The sequence below is a fragment of the Penicillium samsonianum genome (genome assembly GCF_028829775.1).
Source record: "Penicillium samsonianum strain IBT 33392 chromosome Unknown utg000003l_segment0_segment0, whole genome shotgun sequence".
Classification (NCBI taxonomy): Eukaryota; Fungi; Ascomycota; class Eurotiomycetes; order Eurotiales; family Aspergillaceae; genus Penicillium; species Penicillium samsonianum.
The window spans coordinates 2,869,929-2,891,602 of record NW_026643261.1 but is presented as its reverse complement, the minus strand read 5'-3'; the positions used below and the strand labels follow the sequence as shown (position 1 = coordinate 2,891,602).

At 49.7% G+C, this 21,674-nt stretch overlaps 8 protein-coding genes across 8 annotated transcripts; 6 read left to right on the top strand and 2 right to left on the bottom strand.

The window, feature by feature from the left end:
• Positions 1-316: 316 nt before the first annotated feature.
• On the top strand, positions 317-1,698 carry N7471_004683 (uncharacterized protein; the record flags this gene model as incomplete). The annotated part of the gene is made up of 2 exons (XM_057277402.1): positions 317-373; positions 427-1,698. 2 exons carry the CDS (start codon positions 317-319, stop codon positions 1,696-1,698), a joined length of 1,329 nt encoding a protein of 442 aa, XP_057137012.1.
• Positions 1,699-2,380: 682 nt separating this feature from the next.
• On the bottom strand, positions 2,381-3,882 carry N7471_004682 (O-methyltransferase family 2). Its single transcript, XM_057277401.1, has 5 exons — positions 3,682-3,882; positions 3,502-3,628; positions 3,319-3,442; positions 2,787-3,253; positions 2,381-2,722 (listed from the first exon to the last, which is right to left on the bottom strand). Exons 1-5 carry the CDS (start codon positions 3,820-3,822, stop codon positions 2,412-2,414), a joined length of 1,170 nt encoding a protein of 389 aa, XP_057137011.1. The 5' UTR covers positions 3,823-3,882; the 3' UTR covers positions 2,381-2,411.
• Positions 3,883-5,357: 1,475 nt separating this feature from the next.
• Positions 5,358-6,314, top strand: N7471_004681 (fungal specific transcription factor domain-containing protein; the record flags this gene model as incomplete). Its single annotated transcript, XM_057277400.1, has 1 exon — positions 5,358-6,314. The coding sequence occupies one exon, from the start codon at positions 5,358-5,360 to the stop codon at positions 6,312-6,314; it is 957 nt and encodes a 318-aa protein (XP_057137010.1).
• Positions 6,315-8,434: 2,120 nt separating this feature from the next.
• N7471_004680 (putative GPI anchored cell wall protein) lies at positions 8,435-10,742 on the top strand (the record flags this gene model as incomplete). The annotated part of the gene is made up of 3 exons (XM_057277399.1): positions 8,435-8,666; positions 8,732-10,658; positions 10,715-10,742. The coding sequence occupies 3 exons, from the start codon at positions 8,435-8,437 to the stop codon at positions 10,740-10,742; spliced, it is 2,187 nt and encodes a 728-aa protein (XP_057137009.1).
• Positions 10,743-11,576: 834 nt separating this feature from the next.
• On the top strand, positions 11,577-13,121 carry N7471_004679 (phosphatase PAP2 family protein; the record flags this gene model as incomplete). Its single annotated transcript, XM_057277398.1, has 5 exons — positions 11,577-11,638; positions 11,695-11,721; positions 11,774-12,264; positions 12,326-12,337; positions 12,397-13,121. 5 exons carry the CDS (start codon positions 11,577-11,579, stop codon positions 13,119-13,121), a joined length of 1,317 nt encoding a protein of 438 aa, XP_057137008.1.
• A 782-nt stretch (positions 13,122-13,903) lies between these two features.
• Positions 13,904-14,597, top strand: N7471_004678 (uncharacterized protein; the record flags this gene model as incomplete). Its single annotated transcript, XM_057277397.1, has 2 exons — positions 13,904-13,978; positions 14,052-14,597. 2 exons carry the CDS (start codon positions 13,904-13,906, stop codon positions 14,595-14,597), a joined length of 621 nt encoding a protein of 206 aa, XP_057137007.1.
• A 527-nt stretch (positions 14,598-15,124) lies between these two features.
• N7471_004677 (putative FacC-like extracellular signaling protein) lies at positions 15,125-16,090 on the top strand (the record flags this gene model as incomplete). The annotated part of the gene is made up of 1 exon (XM_057277396.1): positions 15,125-16,090. The coding sequence occupies one exon, from the start codon at positions 15,125-15,127 to the stop codon at positions 16,088-16,090; it is 966 nt and encodes a 321-aa protein (XP_057137006.1).
• A 298-nt stretch (positions 16,091-16,388) lies between these two features.
• N7471_004676 (uncharacterized protein) lies at positions 16,389-21,527 on the bottom strand (the record flags this gene model as incomplete). Its single annotated transcript, XM_057277395.1, has 5 exons — positions 16,389-20,203; positions 20,267-20,432; positions 20,480-20,818; positions 20,880-21,437; positions 21,501-21,527. 5 exons carry the CDS (start codon positions 21,525-21,527, stop codon positions 16,389-16,391), a joined length of 4,905 nt encoding a protein of 1,634 aa, XP_057137005.1.
• Between the last annotated feature and the right edge of the window lie 147 nt (positions 21,528-21,674).

Sequence of the window (21,674 nt, the reverse complement as noted above, 5' to 3'; positions counted from 1 at the left end):
GACAATTGCAGACAATTTGCAGACAATCGCAGACAATCGCAGGTAATCGCAGATAATAGTCAAGATCGGCAATATTCTTTTAGTAAATTCCAAATAAAAGAAAAATCTGATTGAAGGAGAAGCCGAAGTTCACCAGCCTCCACATCAGGGCCACGCCAGCGTTTCATTGCTTGGCGTATAATAATAGCCACTTTTGTAGATGTCCAAGGCTGACGCGCTTTGTCCTTTTTTTCCTCATTCCTCGACTCTTTTGAAATCCGGGGATTTTATTCCATGCCTTCCATTAATCTCTAGGCCGAGTTGCCTGTCCCACATTATGTACATTCCACAAAAACGTCAAGATGAAACGAATAAGAACAACATTTTTATTATCGTATGTTGTTTCCGATCCTTCCGACCTCCCCTATGCTGACCTCTTATCTCTAGTGTTCGGTGAGCATCATATTTGCAGTCGCACTCGGTGCGGGCACCTACTTTCTATCCCGCTATCTACGACAACGTCACTACGAACCGAAATACCTTCCGGGGAAATACCTCAAGCGAAAATGGAAAGAATGGGGCCCAGGGAGTGCATCATACGGCCAGGTCCCGAACCAAACGAGTGGGCAAGATACCTCTTATCGTGGAGCTGGCACAGCACCAGAAATGCAGACCAATGATGGCGTCCGTCGCGATACCTCAATCCGTTCGATTATGACCCTACCCCCTTATTCCCAAAGCCCGAAGCCGACCGAGCAAGTCATCGCCCGAGAGGGTGAACGCGGCGGAATGGATATGGTCGTGGAATACCCGGAGACTGCGGAAGAACAGGAAACCCGCCGCGAGGAACAGATGGACTCTATGTACCAGATTCGCCTGCAGCGCCGTCAGGAACTTGCCGATCGTGAGGCACGCCGTCGGGAGCGACGGGAAGCCCGGGCGCGTGGGGATTCCACTCGCCTTGAACAGCTGAATGCCGAAACTCGAGCTCGGACTGAACGTCGCCGTGCAGGAACCAACAGTGCAGCCGACGCATCCGCGATCCTAGCCGAGCATCAGGCAAGAGAGCGGGACCGACGCATCGCTAGTGTTAGCTATGCTGAGCTTGGACGTGTTCGCCATGATGGATCGCGGCTTCGAGCCGACTCGCACAATTCTGACTTCCATGATTCGGATAGCCGACCGCTGTTGCAAAGTGACGCTGTTAGCTCCACCGCGCCTTCCTTTGAGCCATCCAGCCTCGACTCTCGAGGCCAGTCCGTTGCTTCGTCGATTATGAGCGAATCACATAATTCTACTGAGCTCGAACGACTAACTCTGGCTCCGACCACGACACACGGCTCCAGCCGACCAGCATCACAAACTGATGACGGAGATCTGGGGATGCTCAACATTCCTCCACCTCCCGACTACGAGCACCTGGACTGGGGTGATGCCCCTGCGTATCAAAGTCCTGTTACGGAGCAAGGTGAACAAGCGCGGCAGCTCCCACCCATCAACCGTTTGCCTTCAATCCACGTCAATTTGCCCAGTCCCATGACCGTGTCTCCCGTGACGCCGACTCAATCACAATTCCAGACTATCAATATTAATGATGGGCCTCCAACGCCAACAGAGCGGACGTCGGGAATCCGAATGGTGTCATCGGGATCGGCGACTACCACCCGTGGTCCACCACCCATACTGCATGATTCGACCACTCCTGAAGGCAGCCATTGAGTGAACTCTGCCAGGAAAAACTCATAATATATCGCTCAGCACGCGCATGATTCACGACCTGTATTAGCATTGGTTTTGGGGGCTTTAGTCCTCTCTTTCGCTCGTTTGATTTCGTCCTTCCCCCCCCCAGCGCCTCTTCCATTTTATGTTATTTAATCGGCTAGCAAGGCGTTTTGAGTTTAGGTGGCTAGCGAAGAACATTGCTCTATAAAGATATACGGGGTCCTTGCTATCAATGTATCTACAACATCCAATATATGTGGGAAATGAAGATCAATCATGCAATTGACTTATATTTGCCAGTTCCTAGGCGTGTACAGTCCGCCAGACCTCTCCAGCCTGTGTTAAATACCCATCCACGCTTCACAACCGCGTCGCACACCACCAAATCATCCCGGGGTTCGAATCACCCTAAGGTGGGTTCTGCGTCTGCTCAATCTTTAGCGAAGTAAAGTCCCGCCTCGAGTGCCCACCGCGTTCCCGTCGCTTCACCGACATCCCACCAAAATCCCTTGATTGACTCGATATTATGACAATTGCATAGCTCCATCCTCGATCCCCTTCATTTCATAATGTCCCGCCAAGATACTCCCCCCCCCCCTTCTTTGACAGCAAACTGCGTACGGAGTAATAGTAGGATCCAAATGAAGAGAAGAGAGATACAACATGAATTGCTAAATAAGTCCAAATTTGCGCTCACGACCATGCTGGCTTCACTGGGCGGCCAAAACGAGAACAGCGGTATAAGTTGACGCAACATAAGTATGAATCTGTTCCACACGCAAGCCCGCACTTTCTGCAAGTGACTCCCACTGGTGCCTGGTCCGCTCTTTACCAGCAAAGGTCATCATGGCAAGATCGGCCAAGGCCGATTGCCAGTTAGCGCCAGTATCCGGCAACACGGCATCATCGATCAGGACCCGCGAGTCGGGGCTCATGGCCGCGCGAATATTGCGGAGGATAGTTGCGGCTTTGTCATCGGGCCAATCATGCATGATTCTGCGGAGGTAGTAGAACTTGGCGCCTTGGTTAAAGGAAAGGTCAGCTTTCGATATTATCTTGTATCCAATGGACAGATGGAGACAAACCAATGATGGGCTGCTGTTGGAAAAAGTCATAAGCCTCAGCCTTCACACCATCAATGGGAGCGAGATTTTTCACTGCTTCTGGCAAGTCCTGGAGCACAAGGTAACCTAGGAGATTGGGATATTTCTTTCCAAGCTCAATACATTGGTGGCCATGACCACCGCCAACGTCGACGAAGAAGGGTTTCTCCGAAGGCTGTGGGGTAGTGGACGAAACCTTGTATGGAACCTTACGGGCTTCATCATCAAAAAGATTGAATCCCTCGGTCCATTCTGATCCTTGAAGAGCAGTCATGATCTTTTGCAGATTTCCGAAGTGTTCTGGCTGCTGGACAAGCCACTCGAATGAGCTGAGTTTGGTATTGTGGGCTTTCTGGAACGGGGTGTCCGTATTGACGGTGACATCTTGATAGTTGTTTTCAGCGAAGAAGGCAGGCATTGCTTGCACGACAGGTCCAATCGTGTCGAACCTAAGGTTGTATCAAGGATACTAGGTAAGCAGAGATGTTTGCTTGGCGGAGACTATGTTGCTTACCCGTGATATATCATGGCCTCACCCTTAGGGTCAGCCAAAACATGAGTGATACTGCTCGCAGTGTACTCATTGACTCCAGTCTCTTTAATCATGTCTGTTGCAGCTAGGTAACGAAGAATCCTCTCTGAACAGAACAATTGTTTTAGAATTTGAAGTAGAAACGGCCGTCTCAGAATTCATTACCTAGGAATGGAGGAGACGATCCCGTCAGCTCCGCAATTTGCGTGACAGTCAAGGATACATCACTTCTTGTGAGAGAGCGAAAGAGTCCCAGATCTGCACCGATTCGGAGCATCGCACTCGTTAGTCCCTACAACTGTCAGTACTTTAGGTACCTCCGAATTATAGTATGTGACCACCAACCGGCACTGCAAGCTCCATGAAAGTATCGGTTGGAGATTGAAGTTCAATTTTCACTCGTTTGAGTGACTGAATGATGTTCAACCGACCAGCTTCATCGGTGTTTTGGGCCATGGCTTGGATCTGAGCAATGATGGAGTCCATATTGACACAAATGACAAGAAGATTTTTGGGTTAAATAAGTAAGTGAAGAATAAAGCCAAACTGATGGGTCATTATGAATTTCCTAGTGAAAAGAGGTTCTTATATACCTCTTGTCTCACACATAACTTCCTATAGTAGAAATCCACGGAGGCCGCGGAACTTCCGCGGATTCGCCGGCCGTTGATTGGTCAACTTCATAAATGACATCTCGCCCCCATTTCACCCTCGTGAACTCCCACAGCTGAACAAACACTGCGTCAATAATATCCAGGGGCAGAGATGCATCGAGTCGAGAAAGAGCGTGTTAGATCTTCACGCTCGCGACCTGTATCTTGCCACTTCTGTCGATCGAGGAAGCTGAAGTGTAGTCGGCAATTCCCTTGCTCCAACTGCACTAGTCGGGGCAAGACCTGTCAGCTTTATCCTACTACAACATTGCCTGCCAGTCCTCGGTTTCAGGCTGATCAATTGCCTAACAATGACCATACAGATGTACTGGCCCGCTTACGGAGGCTGGAAGAGATAGTGATCACCAATGGACCAACGTCTAGTCCCCTAGGACAAGATACTACCCAGGCTTCGTCACTCCCTTCTCCTCCTACCCCAAAGTCGAATCAACTATACATAATTCACGAAGGGCAGTCATCAACAGCGGCTGTGACTTGGCTGGAAGGCGAGATCACGTCGTCAGGCTCAATGGTAGGCCTACCTTGATCGACTCAAAATTATGGGAAATCAACCGCTGACAAAATGTACAGGGTAATCTTTTGAAATATGAAATTGAATTCAGAACTTGCCCCATTCGTAATGCAGTGGGACCTGCACCAATGGCATATCAAGCCCAGTCCACGAAAAGATGTATCTGGCTACCACTCCACGACGAAGCGAAAATACTAGTGGAAAAGTACATCACAGAGATCACCTTTCTCCACCATGTGGTTCACACCCCCTCAGTGCGTACCATGATAGATGAACTCTATTGTGATCTGAGAGAAAGCAAGCCGGTCAAGATTGGGTACGTTTCATTGCTCCTCAGCATTCTCGCCAGTACCACGTCTTTCTGGACTGAACGCGATATGTGCAACCCCATATTTCCGACTGTTGAAGAGGCAGTTGCGCAGTCTACACAGTGGATGAGACTTGCGATGGAAGTGGTCGATTACTCGCGTTACAAACACTTCGAGTCAATAGAGGATATTCAAGCGATGGTCATCTTAATATTTGTGACTGCCAATATCGTGGGAATTACATCCCAAGCCCGGCATATGGTTTCAACAGCTATCTCATTTGCAAGAGAACTATCGTTGCATCGGATCGACTGTCCACACAATTCCAACCTAGATGTGCCCTCGCCTTCCTCTGCAAAAGCAGAGATATGTAGAAGGGTGTGGTGGTATCTCGTGGCGACTGATTGGTAAATTCTCCTCTCCTTCCCCTCTCCCCCTTTCAAGAATGTGTGTTCATTCGATAACAGGCAAATGTCGCAGATATCTGGCCCACAGAAGGGCACATATTCAATTGATCCACGCCACATGATGACCAACAAGCCTTGCAATGCGGATGATGAAGATATTGTAGACGAGATGGTTGGAGTTGGAAAGCCACTCACTCAGCCCACATCAATGTCGTACTGTCTCCAGCGGATTCGACTGGGCGAGTTTTGCCGCGAAATTACAGATTGTGCTCCATTCGGAATGTCCGATCCAGGAAGCCCGGACTATGAGCACACGAAACAGATTGATGGCAAGATTTGTGGATTCGCTGAGAGTCTACCCTCGTTCTTTTCGTTGGCCCATAGGTCGGACGAACTGCCAAAATCCGATCCTCGGAAATCTCCCGGGATAATCATACAACGGTACATCATCAATTTTCTGCTTCATACCCAAAGGTGCAGGCTTCACTTGCCTTACTTGTCGCGAGCATCTAAGGATGCTACATATGATTATTCACGGAAGGCATGCCTAGAAGCAGCTCGAATGGTGATCCGAACCGAACGCCAACTCTCGGGAGAGACGATCCCATTTGTATCGGCGCGATTGAGACTTCCAGGCTTGCTACATTGTGTTTGTGTGGCGATCATTGTTCTCCTCATAGACTTTTGTGGGAGTGGTCATCCGCAGGAAAAGAACTTAACGGAAATTTTGGAAGCATTTTCAATCCTGGAAAAAGCTAGAGAAGAATCCCCTCTTGCAGGAACGCTGCTTGAAACCTTCAAGACGGCCCTTCGCCGGCACAGTGCTTCGGTTTCAGCTGCTGAGGAAAATACATCCACCACTCAAGATCCCGAGGCTTCGCCAGGACTTGCCTGTGGCTCTCTGGCATCTACAAGCATGGTATATCCGACAGGCAGTAACACCGGTGACTTTCTAATGGATCCCACATTGCCTGCTCTAGATGACCTCTGGCAGGTATTTGATGACAATGTGGACCCAGGAACAGTGGACTGGAACCTCTTCTTTGCCGAGTCGGATACTGCATTTCTGTCTATGTAGTTCGTAATTAAATGACCGGTCTCGGCATGGGTTGACTAGGATTTGAAACCCACGACATTATGACGCATGATATGTCGATTGATTTTATGTAAGAACTTTCGTCATTTCTACAATATACTATTACATTGAACCTTGGGTATCCAGTCATGTCCATATTGGGATCGACATGGCACGTCATGTTAAACTTCGCAGACATAAAATATTAACGGGCGGAGGAGATCAGCTTAACGGCGAAGAAGTACACTATAGTGTATAATAATTAACAATGAAAGTAGTGGCTTGCTATGCATTTTGAGTCTGGCATGTTAATCTTGGATTTGTCCGGCATATCCAAACCCATGTCATAATATTCAATTCAAGGCAACCAACCTGTTCTGTGGCAGTGATGCAGTTTTGCGATCGATTGATCGGGTTGCATGGGAAATAATGCTGCCTGGTTCCGGAACACATTCTTACTTTGTGCCCTACATAGCCCTGGACACTGCCTTTTGTGTCAGCTCCTCCAGGGATCTTTACCGTATCATATCATCAATCTACAGAGTATATTGTACAACATATGTTATACAACGTCTGCGGGTACATGATAGGATCAGCGGAGGTCTAGAATCTCAGATTGGGGGCCTATCGTCTGTGCGATGATCGTCTAGGTCCAATGCCCCAATATAGACACACGTGCACGCATTGCCGTAGATTGTTATGCAGATCCACTGCGGAGTAAACTCAGTTATATAAAAAGATGTCTACAATGGTGCAAATGGTGCAAATGGTGCAAATAGCATGACGTGGGTAATAATTCCACAATGAGAGAGTTTTCCACAATGAGAGAGTTTTCCACAATGAGAGAGTTTATGTAACTGTGCCATGGTTGAGCAATATAAAAATAGTCGGACGTTGTTGTTGGCCGGGTCCAATTCGGGGGGTCCACTTCCATATTGTTCAATGATGATTAATTGTCGGCTTCATCTCCGTGGACAATCCAATCCAATCTCTTTGTGTCTTCTTTTCGATTTTTGTCTTTCGTCATTCTTATGAATGAGCTGCTCTATGTTGTACTAGTGTCTCTGTATTTGTTACACAGTAGTCCATATTGTACAACATAGCAATTAGTATCCTTTATATGTATCATATATATCACAATTTCACCTCAACTCTATGACCTAGGATATAACGGGCTATATATGATATATGCATAGCATATAAGACACTCTAGTCAAAGGTCTGATGGTGCCAATAAGGAGACATCTAGCCCTGTCGAATCATTTTTGTTTCTTGTCTTGTTTATTATACTTTACATTATACTCAGTATAACGGGAAAGTTCGAAGTTTGTAGCTATATTCCATAATCATACTAGATAGGATCACACAACTGACTGTTTATATGTACAATATACTAGCTGCTAGATCAAAAACTGGAGTACTAGTAGTCTCTTGACGCATATGCTCCCGACTACCTGGTAACAACAATGGGACAGTCTGCATCACACATTGAATGAGTTGAGCCTCTCGGATGCAGTCCTCCATAAGAAATTGTATGTTGCCACTTTCAAATGGGTTGCCTGGACTGTAGACGATAAGTCCACATCCCTCTCATACTCAGTCAGTGACCGTTGTCCATGTCTTCAGATCCTGCTTTTAAGTGGAGAAACAAGCATACTCTCATACTCCATCTTACTCCACATCTCAATGAATTGTACCTCTGTTCAACATGACGTTGTGCAATTTGCTACGCATCTCGCTCCGGCTGGTTCGGACCTACTATTGTCTACTCTCCGAGACCAGGGTATTGGTCCATCGGAGTTCTTCCCCACGGTAAACGGCATGAATGGCTGACAGCATAGAGTCTCTATTGTTTCTTTATGTTTTCATCTCGGGGACTTTTGCCGGTCATGGGTGCCCTGATATTACATTTTTCGTTGATTCGTCTGGAGCTTTAACCCACTGCTTCTTATAAAGATGCACTCTCCCCCAAAATCTTGCTCCCTCAATTAAAGTCACACCTGCCACCACAACTCTACCGGTGGATATCATCAGATCGTCCAATTTTTCACGAGCTTCTTAAAAGGGGGCGCTGTGTTCATTCGCTAGTTGATCAGCCTATTCACATTCGCTGAACAGCAATCATGAGGAACTTCATTGCCCTCGCTGCATTTGCTGCTGGCTCTAACGCCCTCGTTAGCCGCACTGATAGCTGCTGCTTCCACCTCACCTCTTCCGGCGGTGCCTCCGGTAAACTTGGCCAGCTGGGTGATGGCCAGAACCGCATTGGCGACGATAGTTTGCAACCCGCACAGTACTGCATCGACTCTAATGGCGCCATCACCGACTCCAAGGGCCGTGGGTGCATCCTCACCCGTAAGTAAACCAATCAATTCCCTGTATATCAACTGCCAAAAGATGTATATCTGACTGTATAACAGCTCCCACCACACAACTCCAGTGTGATGAGGGTGTGACTCCTACCCCCGGTTTCTCTATCAACTCCCAGGGTAAACTGGAGTTCCGCAGCAACCCCGGCTTCGTTGCATGTGCCACGGGCCAGAACGGTGGTCTGAATATCTACACGACCCCCAACAAGATGGATGTCACTGGCTGCGTGAACGTGGAGATGTCTGCCGACTCCTGCTCGGGCACTGGTTCCGGCCCCGGTGCTCCAGGTCCCGCTCCAGGCCCTGGCCCTGGCGCTGCTGCTAGTGGTGGTCCTGGAGGTGGTGGTGGCCCTGCTCCTAGTCCTGCTCCTGGTCCCGCTCCTGGCCCTGGTGCTGGTGGTGGTGGCCCTGGAGGTGCTCCTGGTTCCGCTCCTAGTCCCGCTCCTGGTCCCGCTCCTGGTCCCGCTCCTGGTCCCGCTCCTGGCCCTGGCACTGGAGGTGGTGGTGGCCCTGCTTCTAGTCCTGCTCCTGGTCCCGCTCCTGGCCCTGGTGCTGGTGGTGGTGGCCCTGGAGGTGCTCCTGGTTCCGCTCCTAGTCCCGCTCCTGGTCCCGCTCCTGGTCCCGCTCCTGGTCCCGCTCCTGGCACTGGCCCTGGCGCTGCTGGTGGTGGTGGTCCTGGAGGTGGTGGTGGCCCTGCTCCTAGTCCTGCTCCTGGTCCCGCTCCTGGCCCTGGCGCCGGAGGTGGTGGCGCTGGAGGTAGTGGTCCTGGAGGTGGTGGTGGTGGCCCTGGTCCTGGTGCTATTCACACTGCCACAACCACTATCACTGTCACTGACTGTAGCTGCCCTACCTCCGGTGCTCCTGGTCCTCTGCCCTCCGCCCCTGGTGGTGGTGGTGGTGGTGGTGGTGGTGCGCCGCAGCCCTCTGCTAGTATGCCTGCCCCGTCTGGTGGCGCTGGTATCAAGCCTTCTGTTACACAACCTGCTCCCGCCGGCGGCGGCGGTACTTCGCAGCCTGGTGCCTCTGCTAGTGTGCCTCCTGGCGGCGGTGGAGGCGGCAGTACTTCGCAGCCTGGTGCCTCTGCTAGTGTGCCTCCTGGTGGCGGTGGAGGCGGCGGTGCTTCGCAGCCTGGTGCTTCTGCTAGTGTGCCTCCTGGCGGCGGTGGAGGCGGCGGTACTTCGCAGCCTGGCATCTCCGTTAGCGTGCCTCCTTTCTCCGGCGGTGGTAGTTCGCACCCTGGTGGCTCTTCTAGCGTGCCTGCTCCCACTGGCGGTGGTGGTTCGCAGCCTGGCGTCTCTGCTAGCGTGCCCGCTCCCACTGGCGGTGGTAGTTCGCACCCTGGTGGCTCTGCTAGCGTGCCTACCCCAGCCGGTAGCCCACAGCCATCTGGGTCGGCTTCTGTTCCCGCTACCTCCGGTGTCCCTCGTCCCACCGGCTCCCCCACTGGCTCCCCCAGTTCATCCGTCCCTATTAGCTCTGCCTCTCCCACCGCATCAGCGACTGGCACTACCTCCGGCGGTGCTTGTCCCACTACCCTCTCTGGTAATTACGAGATCCCCCACCTTATTGTCGAAGTCGACTCGTCCTCGCCCGACACCACCGCAGGAACTGGCCTCAACGGTACCGTGACTTCGACCATCTCGACCTTGTTCAACTTCGACATCCCGAACTCCGACGCTGGCAAGACCTGCAGCCTTGTGTTCCTCTTCCCCAAGCTTGAGGATCTCGAGACCTCGTCTTTCAGCTTCAGTGGTGATGGAAAGATTGACTTCGCTAAGCTCTCTTCCACTGCCGATTCCTCAACATCCTTCAGCAACGTGCCCTCGGTGGCCCAGGACCTCGGCACCATCGCCGTCTCCCCCGGCAACTCATACGTTGTCTCTACCTTCTCTTGTCCAGCTGGCCAGGCTGTCGCCTATGAGATGAAGAACGCTGGCAGTACCAACTTGAACTTCTTCGAGGACTGGAACCCCTCTCCGTAAGTTTTCTTCTACTTTCCCTTTTCCCTGTATATCAGCTAACAGCTCTTTTTAGTCTTGGCCTGTTCATCACCACTTGCTAAATGAGGAACCTCTTGTGTAATTTGGCAGTTTGCGACTCTGGACATGTGATTTCTATGGCCATTTTTTTATGCCTTGTAAACTTCCATTGATGTCTCCTTCACGTCGATATGTATTTTCTTGATATTTCTTCTCATTTTCTGTATGGTTTTCTTGGCCCGGTGTCCATCTCAAAAGCTGAGTGTCTATTTGGTGGATCGGAAATAGCCATATCTGGTTGATGTTGTAATTGAGGCATGCCTGGACATTCCTTCAGCATTGTGTATTAGTAGATTGAATTCACTCCTTCGGTTTTTCAAGTAGGATGAGCATAGGATATGTAAATCTGATTTGTCCACCTAGGCAGCAAAAACCAGGACCTCTAGGGCTTTAGAAAAAGAAAAAAGAAAAAAGAAAAAAAAAAAAAGAAACTTCGATACCGGGAATCGAACCCGGGGCCGCGGAGGTCATTGTACTGAAAATCCGCTAGGTTAACCACTACCCCATATCGAACTTGGATGACAAATTGACCCGTTAAATTTATGTTGACCCTGAAATAAGACAATGTGCCCCCTATGGAGCCCTTAATTACCTTTAATTTACCTACGGAGGCTTGTATTTTGACAGGAAAGGCCCACCCGTGCACCTGTCAGCTCAGCCCCTTTGAGATAGCCAATCACATCCCTCAGACTGGAAAAAAAAGGGGAGGCCGCTAAGGGCCCAGGTGTTATAAATGCCGATGCCAAGCAATGCCCTTTGACTAGGCAGATATGTTTATTTTCCCGTCAGATATTCAGATCATTTGAACTTCCAACTTCCCCAATTTTATAATTTCTTGGGGAAGTCCTAGAGTCAACATGGAAATCCCTGCAAAACTCCCCTTCTCTAAGCGGCGGCTCCGACCGCGTGTTGTTATCTCGTGTGTCAACTTTCCCCAGGTCTCCCCCGCAAATCCCTGAACTAACAATTTCTCAGCTACATCTTCGACTATGTGATCATTGTGTACGGAAATCAATTTCCCTCTCTGTCTACTCCATACTAACCCCTGGAACAGGGCCTGCGTTGCCGGCTTCGCGATTCTCAACACGATTGAGCCGTTCCACCAGCACTTCTCCCTCAACAACATATCCATTCAATATCCTTACGCCGTCCATGAACGCATCCCCATGACCTATGCCCTCTGCATCTCCGGTGCTTTCCCACTCGCTCTCATTATCATCTACACCTTGTTCATTGATGGCTTGTTCTCGCACAATAAGCCACAGGACGCGGCGTCTGGGAAGCGGAAGCTGAGAGGTCCGCATCGCTGGAAGGACAGACTTTGGGAACTCAATTGTGGAATTTTGGGTCTTTTGTTGGCTCAGGGACTCGCGTTTGTCATTACACAGGCGCTAAAGAACGCATGTGGCAAGCCGAGACCTGATCTCATTGATCGTTGTCAACCACGCGCTGGCAGCAAGGACCTTTTCCCAGGATTGTCGAACTCATCGATTTGTACCGGTGATCCCGCATTGTTAACAGATGGGTTTCGGTCATGGCCGTCCGGTATGCAATATGACCCGACACTGCTTTTCAGAGTCGCAAATGCTAACATTGATTCATCTAGGCCACAGTAGTTGTGTGTATACCCGTTTGCGATTCGCTAGGTCTTTCCTATTACTAACACCCAATCAATAGCCTCCTTTGCTGGTCTCGTTTACACATCGCTCTGGTTAGGCGGAAAGTTGCACGTTATGGACAATCGCGGTGAGGCCTGGAAAGCCCTTCTCGTCATGGCTCCTCTACTAGCAGCAACCCTTGTGGCCGTATCACGTATCATGGACGCGCGCCACCACCCCTTCGACGTGATTACGGGGTCAATGCTTGGGATCGCCTGCGGCTTTGTCGCTTATCGCCAGTATTTCCCACCGCTCACCGAAGCCTGGCGCAAGGGGCGCGCCTACCCAATCCGAACCTGGGGGACCGATCCTGCAGGACCTGATACAGTTCGGCTTAAGGGCTCTCGAGGTGAGAGCTCGACTGCTCTCCACAACCTCGAAGAAGAGCGCATGGACCAGCCAGATATCCCCAGCTCGGAACATGCCAGGCCCGACGCATCTAACTATCTTCATGGGTCCAACCCGTACGCATCGAATGTTTACAATCGCCGCCCACATGACCATGCCGCTGACGGCGGTGCTTGGTCGTCGAGCGAGGACGATGTTACCAACGGGTATGAGATGCGACCTGGTCATACTATGGGACAGCATCCCGGTGCCGGCCACCATGCGCCTCAATATGACCCCAGCAATGCGTATGTGTCCCAGACACAGCCGCTGACGGCTAATGCGGGAATCCATGTCCCTGACGAGATGTCGGGTCCGGGGCGTCCGTTGACGGACATGCCCGGTCGGGCCATGTAAAGATAATTGATGGGATTATTGATGACTGCAGTCTAGTTCAGAGCGGTAATTGCCCGTGTTATTTGCTTACGATTTGATTAACGGATTATTGCGGTGGCTGGTGATACAACTCTGTACTAGTATGATTATGAGCGTATTGGCGTTGAAAACAAAAGAATCTACATTTGTTGCCATCGAAACCAAGAATACATTCAACAAGAGCCCTCTAGCTCTTTAAACAGAAATACAGAAATAGTGATCTATACAATTTGTCAGTACAATGAAGTCAAGTCCAGCACTCCCCCATAGAGTCCCCACTTAATGTGGTTGGCTTGACAACGATCATCTATATTCTCATGCCCTAACCTATCAGTCCGAGGGATACGGAGTAATCAAATGCAAGACATAGATTAAAAAGGGACGGCTCATGCAAGTGCCTGAGACTAATCAATATACAAAAAGCGTCGAGGCCAGCAATGGGGACTCGGGTTACCCCAGCCACCGACATCGTACATTGTGAGTCGCCCAGCCTCCTCAGCCCAAAGATGACACTGGATATCTTTTTTTAATTTCCCCCTCTTATTTGTGTTCTTTTTCCTTTTTTTTTTTCATTTCTCTTCTGTATCCCTCTGCATCTTCTACATCGTGCATACTGCACTGTAATCGCAACTGCCTGTGCTTTTTTTGCGAGCTTGTGTAGCCCCCCACGATCTTTGTTACTGTACCTCGGACATACCCCAAGCACATCGGGACAGTTGTACATTCCAGAGATCTGAAACCCAATCTCTCTTTAAACCGCCGAGATGATTGGCAGCGTGTTCTTCATATTCAACCGCCTGGTTGAGATCGTCTTCCTGATCCCAATCATTGGCATGCTGGTATGTCAACTGTCAACCAGTCCGATCAGCAATACCCCTCCGACTCTCCCGCTAATGATGTCTCTGAACTTAGGCTTACTTCGTTAACGGCTACCTGAAAGCAAACCAGCTGACCCCACCATACATTCTGGTCCTCTTCATCGTCAGCGTAATCGCCATCTTCTGGGCCCTCGACACGCTAATCCGCTTCTCAACAACAAAGCGATCCGCAATCTTCGTCGCGTTCGTGGACCTGCTCTTCTTCGGCGCCTTCATTGCGTCCGTCTACCAGCTCCGCTTTATTGCCAACGCAGACTGTGCCAGCTGGCATGGCGGCTCTGTCTGGATCTCTCTGGGTCCATTCGGGTCTTACGGCCAGCGCACTGATAATCCGCTCTCGTTGGACGTCAACAAGACTTGCGCTATGCTGAAAGCCTCTTTCGCATTTGGTATTATGGAGACAGCATTCTTCTTCTGGACTGCGCTGCTTGCGCTGTTCTTGCACCACTCGCATAAACCGACTGTTGTTAAGGAGACGACTGTTCGGAGACGCAGTCATTCCAGTCGTCGTGGCCATGGCTCTGGCTCGCACTCGCGTCACCGCAGCTCCAGTCGCAGACCCGCGCCTTATGTCGTTTGATTTTGTTCTATATGATCGCTTTTTCTTTTCCTTTTACGCGAGGTGCTTCTCATGATTTTATGAAGATCATATGCCTTAATGAGATACGGATTGGGATATTTCCTTTTATGGATTGAAACCAGAACAACTGTGCAATCGCAGCAATGGATATCATATTGAGATTTTCGTTGTATGTGCTGGAAAGATGGTCATTTCCGGCATTTGAGACTGCGGTCTCCATGCTTTTTTCATGCTATTGTTTAGTTTTGTTTGCAATGCCAGCTCCCTTATGATCAACACATGATATTAGACTTATATCTCTGCGAATTATCTGTATATTCAACAATGCCCCTGAATTCAAGTTGCATCTATGTTAAGACTCTTCTATGGTTAGACCCAATATGAAATACGAGGAGCCAAGATCCTATTCTGACAAAGATCTCCTCGGCCTTTCGTATTTCGTCCCGCGCCGCCCCTCTCTATAAATACTACATTAAGTATTGGCTTGCCTACATGTACCTACTTTGCAAATAAATCTGCACTTTGCAATGATTACTACCCAACATTGGACGTGGGGTTTGAAACCGGCTGCTCTTATACTTGCATTGATTGTTCTGGTGTTCAATATCCAGCCTGTGCAAGCGACGATTCCTACCTCTCAACGCTTTGATCTGTCAAAGCCTTCATACGACCTCTTCCGCAGCAAGTCCCTGCATGATAAGACTGTACAACAAGGCTTTGCATTTGACAATACCAATCGCCGACTCTTTGTCGCCCAACGACGTGATGGTTCCTCTGAGACCTCGGGGGACCTATGCATCACCCAACTTGACTTCGATGGCAATTACGTGGGATACATGCATTTGAAGAGTTTTGGTCATGGTGTCTCCTTCGGCGCTCAAGGGGTCGGCTCATCATCCTACCTATGGACAGAAGTGGAGGCCAACTCGAACGGATATGGCAAGAAACTTGCTCGGTTCAAGTTTGTTAGCGGAACTACACTCTCCTCGTCCTCGTCGTCACTTGTAAAATTCGTCCCTATCGCTAGTGCTACAGAGCATACCTGCTCCATTGATCCCGTGAGCAACCGTCTCATTGTCCGTCACAGCCTCAGTGACGGTAAACACATTGCCGTGTTCAACTTGGACGAGGCAACGGATGGGGATTTCTCCAACCCTCTCGCGAACTTCAAGCATCCATCGCTAGACACAGCATCCGCTACATTCCAGGGATATGCAGCGTATGGCCAGTATATCTATCTTTTATATGGCAATTCGTATGATGTCACCGGTGGTGAGGTGAATTCAGATGTGACCACTGTCAACATGAATACTGGATCTGTCGTCCAGGGTCCTCTCATTACAAAAGCTGGATCAACACTATCCTTCCGTGAACCTGAAGGATTGGCCATCTATAAGACTGCGGCCGGGGAAGTTCGTCTTTTCCTGGGATTTGCATCGGGTAACAGTGGTGATCGGCGATCGAATTTATTCTACAAGATTGCTTTGGTTTAGTCTATATAGTGCGATTGTGCAGGATCTTTTACATTCCATGATATGTGAGTAAATAGGTGCTGATTAGAGAGGTCTATTGAGAAAGAATCATATTCGAAATTGTATCCCAAGCCCTATAGCTTAGCGACACCTATATATCCATGACAGGACACCCTGGCTGGCTAGCTGCCTTGATATTTTCTCATCATGTCTTAGCCTACAGTAAGGGCCCTTTGTTTTAATTGCGATCCTGTCAATTCCTCCATAATTGATTGTCACAGGATATACACGTATAGAAGGTTGGGTTCGTCAAAGCAAATCACCCATGACTTAACCCGGTGCTACTAACCTCAGCCAGCTCGCCGTTATTCGGGATCAAAAACACCCCATTTGGAAGCAAAACACACAATTCCAAACATTCCATATTCAACCAATCCTTGGGGAGGAAGTAGTGTCGCTGCACCTGGTCTGGGGTGAAGTTGGAACCGAGAATCCAAGAACATACCCAGTGGCTTTTGTTAAGGAACACAAGACGTTGACGCGAGAGGATTCCAAGGGGAATTTCAATTTGGCGCTGAATTTCGGGTGGAATGGTCATGGGCGTTTCGATCGACGGAGATATGGTTGGCGTGGTTGGTAATTGGGACAGAGAAGATGTTTGAAACAGCAATGTGACGGTTTCTCTGCGACCGTTGGTCGAAAAGATAGTGTGGATGAGGAAGTGGGAGCCTGAGCGAGTATGGCAGATGCGCTGGATTTTTGCGTTTTCTTCATTATGCAGGTGGTCTTTGACGATATCTGGAGTGACCTCTAGATCTGGTTCCGACAGTACCGGTGGTCTCTCCAGATCCATGACGGAGATTTCAGAGAGATCATCCCATCTGTAGACACGTATATGACTGGAGCTAAAAGACAATAATAGTTTTGAGTCTGTTGGGTGTTTGACCCACTTCGTATCTGGCGATGTAATAGCCAGAGGTTCTCTGCTGGGATGAGTCGACATCACCGGTTGAACGGTGACTGAAGGCCCGTTTTTGACTAAAACAATTGCCCCGTTGCTATTGAGGAGGACTTGTTGAACGCCTTCAGGACTAACATCCATTGTCGCCTCGAATGCTTGGTTAACAGTCCAGGCTCCGTCGCTGTCTGTATGAATCTCCTTCACGACGACCCTCCCTGCCATCTCGACACTGGCTAAGAATCTTCCATCAGACGACCAATCTAAATGTGAAATTGGTAGCTCCAATGATGACCTCCAGAGCTCAGATGTCGCATGCTTGCCTTCCGAGGATTCTATTACGCTGACAACTCCCGCTTCATTCCCAACAGCGTGATGTTGCCCTTTGAATTGAATGGCAATTGCGGTTATCTGCGCCCGTACCTCTGCAGAAGCTTCGGAAACAATGGCCGTTGGAATGCTAGCCGCCTCGCTCCCAAGGTCACTATCATCGCCATTCTCATCCCCTGCAAGTAATGCATTTGGCTCCCAAACATTGCACCATGGGCCACGGAGGTCATATAATCGTTTGCTGTCTGGACTGAAGCAGATATCGGTGATCATCTGATCGCAGGAGAGCTTGTAGATCAGGGCGAAATGATGAAAGCTATACAGCTTGATCGTGCCCTGGCTGTCACCTATTGTAAAAAACTTGCCCTCAGGACTGCATGCAATAATTGATCCCTCGGCTTCCATTTCCTGCTGGCTGTTCGTGTATGGATTCCATCTGAATACCTGCCCTCCCTGGTACAGACCGAGGATGTCCTGGGATTTCGGATGCCATATCATTTGGTCCACAACCGTCCAGGAATTTCCTGCATATTCATGACTGCGCATACATCGTCCCAAGAGTGTCGCATTTTCCAGGGACCAGACACATAGAGGAGAACCGCGGTACGCGACAGCTACACAGGTCGCGTCAGAATTAAACGCCATACGCCAAGGCACGTTATGCACAGGCCTGTCCAGAGCAGTGTCCAATGTCAGAAGGCTGCGATGCAAAACCGACCAAGCGGGAACTTGGTCCATCAACCGGGCGACTCTGAGGAGTCGATCCGCTGACCCGATTACAATCTGGGTATCCCCGGAGGAGAATACCATGGCCAAGGCTGTGCTGCCAATGGGGTTTTGGATCCGGTGCATGACTTCTCCCGAATCGACAGACCAGACCTTTGTCGTCCGGTAACCGTATGTCACGATAAGATGGGAGCCGCGACTGAAACTCATCGCAGAAACCTCCTCCGCATGTTTGAGCACATGTCTAGTCTCGAAAGTCGTAGAGTTATACAAAGTAATTACTCCTCGGCCGGTTAACACAGCAAAATGTTCTCCGGCGCAAACAATTATGAGACCCTGGGTCGCGGGTTGGAGAGAAATCCTTGCTAGGCCATCATCCCACGTGGACTTTGATAGTCCATTGACCACTAGGGAATGTGGACGGGGGCCGGATTGCTCGAATTGGCGGTATATCATAGATGTTCTTGGGCAGAATGGCGGAATTTGCTGGTAGATAGAGGTAGGGGACTCAGTCAGATGCAGTCCAAACTTCCCAATGAGTTTGAGCAAGTCTGTTGCCCATGATTCCACCAAGTCTAGCTCTTGAAGCCGATGGACCATTGGGTGTGTCACAGCATTGCGACCTCGTTTCCGGCGGACGTATAGATTCATGCTCTTCGCAGAAGACACAAGAACCCGCAATTTTCTTGTTTGAGCCAGAGCTACAATCCAGTCTAGAACGTGATTGCCTTGGAGGAATTTGGCCAAAAGAAGTAGTGGTGCATCTGAATCAGGGGATACTTTATCCAGGTGATACGCCCACGACGTCATTGCATAGTAGACGAATTCTCCCCTCAAACTATCTTTCCGGTCCCCGGGCCGAAGATGCAGATCTCGAGGTTGGTAGTGCTTCTCCAAGACAGCCAGGCACTTGGTCAACAACTTCTCATGGCCTTCGAGTACATTGACTCCTAGCTCTGAGTCCGTCGCCACTATATGATCCCTCGCGGTTTGATGGACCATCACTAAGCTACCAGTAGCAGAGTCAACGATGACAAACTGCCCACAAACACGGTTGATGAGGAGGCTCATCTCTACCATGGGCAAAAAGTCGGGCTCCAACGCTTGTGCCAGCTCACTAAGGACCAGCGGACGCCGGGAGCATGTTGCCCACATCAAAATTCTCTGTCCCAGTTTCCTATCGCGTGGTTTTGTGTTCGTAATGATTGTGCGCTCCATGCGTTGATATAATTGCTCCATACCACCCGGGATGCCACCCAGCGTTTCGTCGACGTCCTCTTCTGTGTTGCACTCCGCCACCTCACGCATCGCAAGACTGGCCCATAGAAAATTACCATTCGCACATTTCACCATTTTGTCCACTAGCCGCGCTTTGAATTCGGGGGCGGCACGCAAGTATTCTACTTCCCGTTCGACATACCGCCGTATGTCTCTTTTGGTACTCTCCAGTGGTAAATATGCGACCGAGAGCACAGTCGACAACCGGTCAAACGTTGTGATGAGTCCTGATGTTTGCCGACTAACAAGGATCACCTTGATGCGCGTCAATGAATGCGACACACTCTGCATTATCTCTACCAGCTGCTGTGGGTTGTCGGACTCGTCCAGTGCGTCGATAACACAGTAGATCGTTGTAGAAAATCTCATTTTGAACAGCAGTTGAACAAATATTCTCTCCCAGATGGCCTTGGGGTCCGTTTTCTCTAACGTCTTTGTGGCAGATGGGATGTTTTTTAATGCGCGGCAAAATCCAGGCAGCTGCTTTGCAATCTGAAAAGCAATGCTCCTCAAGCAGGCGCTCAGCGAGCGCTTGGACTCGTCACTGAATCGGAAGAAATAGTACACACAAATTTCCTGTTCTAAGAGCTTATGTGTAACAAAGGCTGATAAAACCGATTTCCCACTCGCTGGCAACGCGTGCAACCACAACATGGTTGGGGCATCCTCAGCTTCATCCATCCAATGAATGAAGGATGGATGAAATATAATCCAGTCGCAGGTCCCAGGAGTCCACCTGGAATGAAAGAATTCGAGGTCTTCATGAAAGGCCTCCGACACTGCCAGCAGAGCCTGCAACTGTTCGAGGTGTGTTTTCCCCTGCTCTCTAAATAAAGATTGTCCTGTCGGATTCAGGTCAGTACGTGTTTAATATTAATAACAACAAAAGTACAGGTCGGACTCACCTGCCGAGCGAATAGATGAGACCAAGGTTTTCAAGGCGTTCCTAACACTGATGTAATTGGAGTCCTGAATGCTATCGAACTTGCAGACCGTATGGTGATCGGCAACCAGAGCTTTTGAAATCTCCTTCGGATACCCAAGAGTAGCTGATTCTTTCTCGACCACCATCTACGAGCGAGTCAGCACGTATAGAGTAAAGGTAGAGCCGCACATACCATTTTCTTCGGACCAATTGAAGTCTGCAGGGTCTCATAGAATGAAAGTATGTCCAGGTTTGGAGCAATGTGACGGAATTGCTCGTTCAGAGCTGCTACAGTCTGGGACCCGACACTCAGCTCCGATATGTATAATTTGGGACTATGATTGAACAGTGACACGGTCAGGATCTTGTTCAAGATATCCGCCAGATTAGATCCGCGATGTGGAGTCGCCAAAAATAGTATCGCACTGATCGATGATACGATGTCAGAATACTGATTGTCGTTTTGGCCAAGAATATATGCCTGCTTAACGACGAGGCCCCCCATAGAGTGAACAATGAAGATAATGGGTCTCTAGTGATGCGAGGCGTGAACACCTCTTTAGAAGTAGAACAGGGGAAGGTCGGGGAATTACCTGGCCCAGCTCAAGCTCTTCCAATTTTTCGCCCTTGGCAAACTTCATCGAATACAACAGGTCTTTCGCGAAGTCTGTTATGCCCGTGATCGGAGCTGAGGCACTGGAGGCCCAGCTAGCGTTGTAGCCAAAGGACAGGATTCGTGCCATTCGAATTCCTGGCTCGAGAGGAAGCCATTTCTCCGGCCAGAAGTACTGTGGATCTCGACCTCGTGCCCACGTAGCTCGGCTGGTACCGCCTAAACCATGAACAAAAATAATGTCGAGAGAAGGCGATGTTTCTGGTTCATAGACAATAGTAAGGCCGAGAGGGTCGTTTCGTCGATCGGTAGCCACTGACGGATTTCGCGAGGGGAGTCCGAATGTCGTGCTTGCTAGGACAGTCCCGGCCAGAGAGGGCTTTCGGTTCAGGTCCGTTGTGGTTTGTGATGGATCACCAAGTTCATTTGGGGACCACACAATTTCAGCGGTAGCAGACGGAGGGAAAGGGGTCACATTTAGGCCTTGTGTGGCGGTCTCGTCAGGTGGAGTCCTTTTTGAATCCTTTCTGAAGGGAAACTATAGGCAGGGTTGGAACCATATTAGCTGGAAATCTCCTTGTTCTGCCATGTCTTCACCTACCCATTTTTCCAAACGATTTTTCGACATTTGTGGCGAAGTTCAGATGTTTGCATCTCTCTTTCCGCTTGTGTTTGAGATGGAATGAATTGCAGGGGAATGGATTGGGGGCCGCGACTTTGGGAATCCCCTCTCCCCCCGCCCCAAAAGACTTGTGGCTCAACAGGTCAGCCCCAT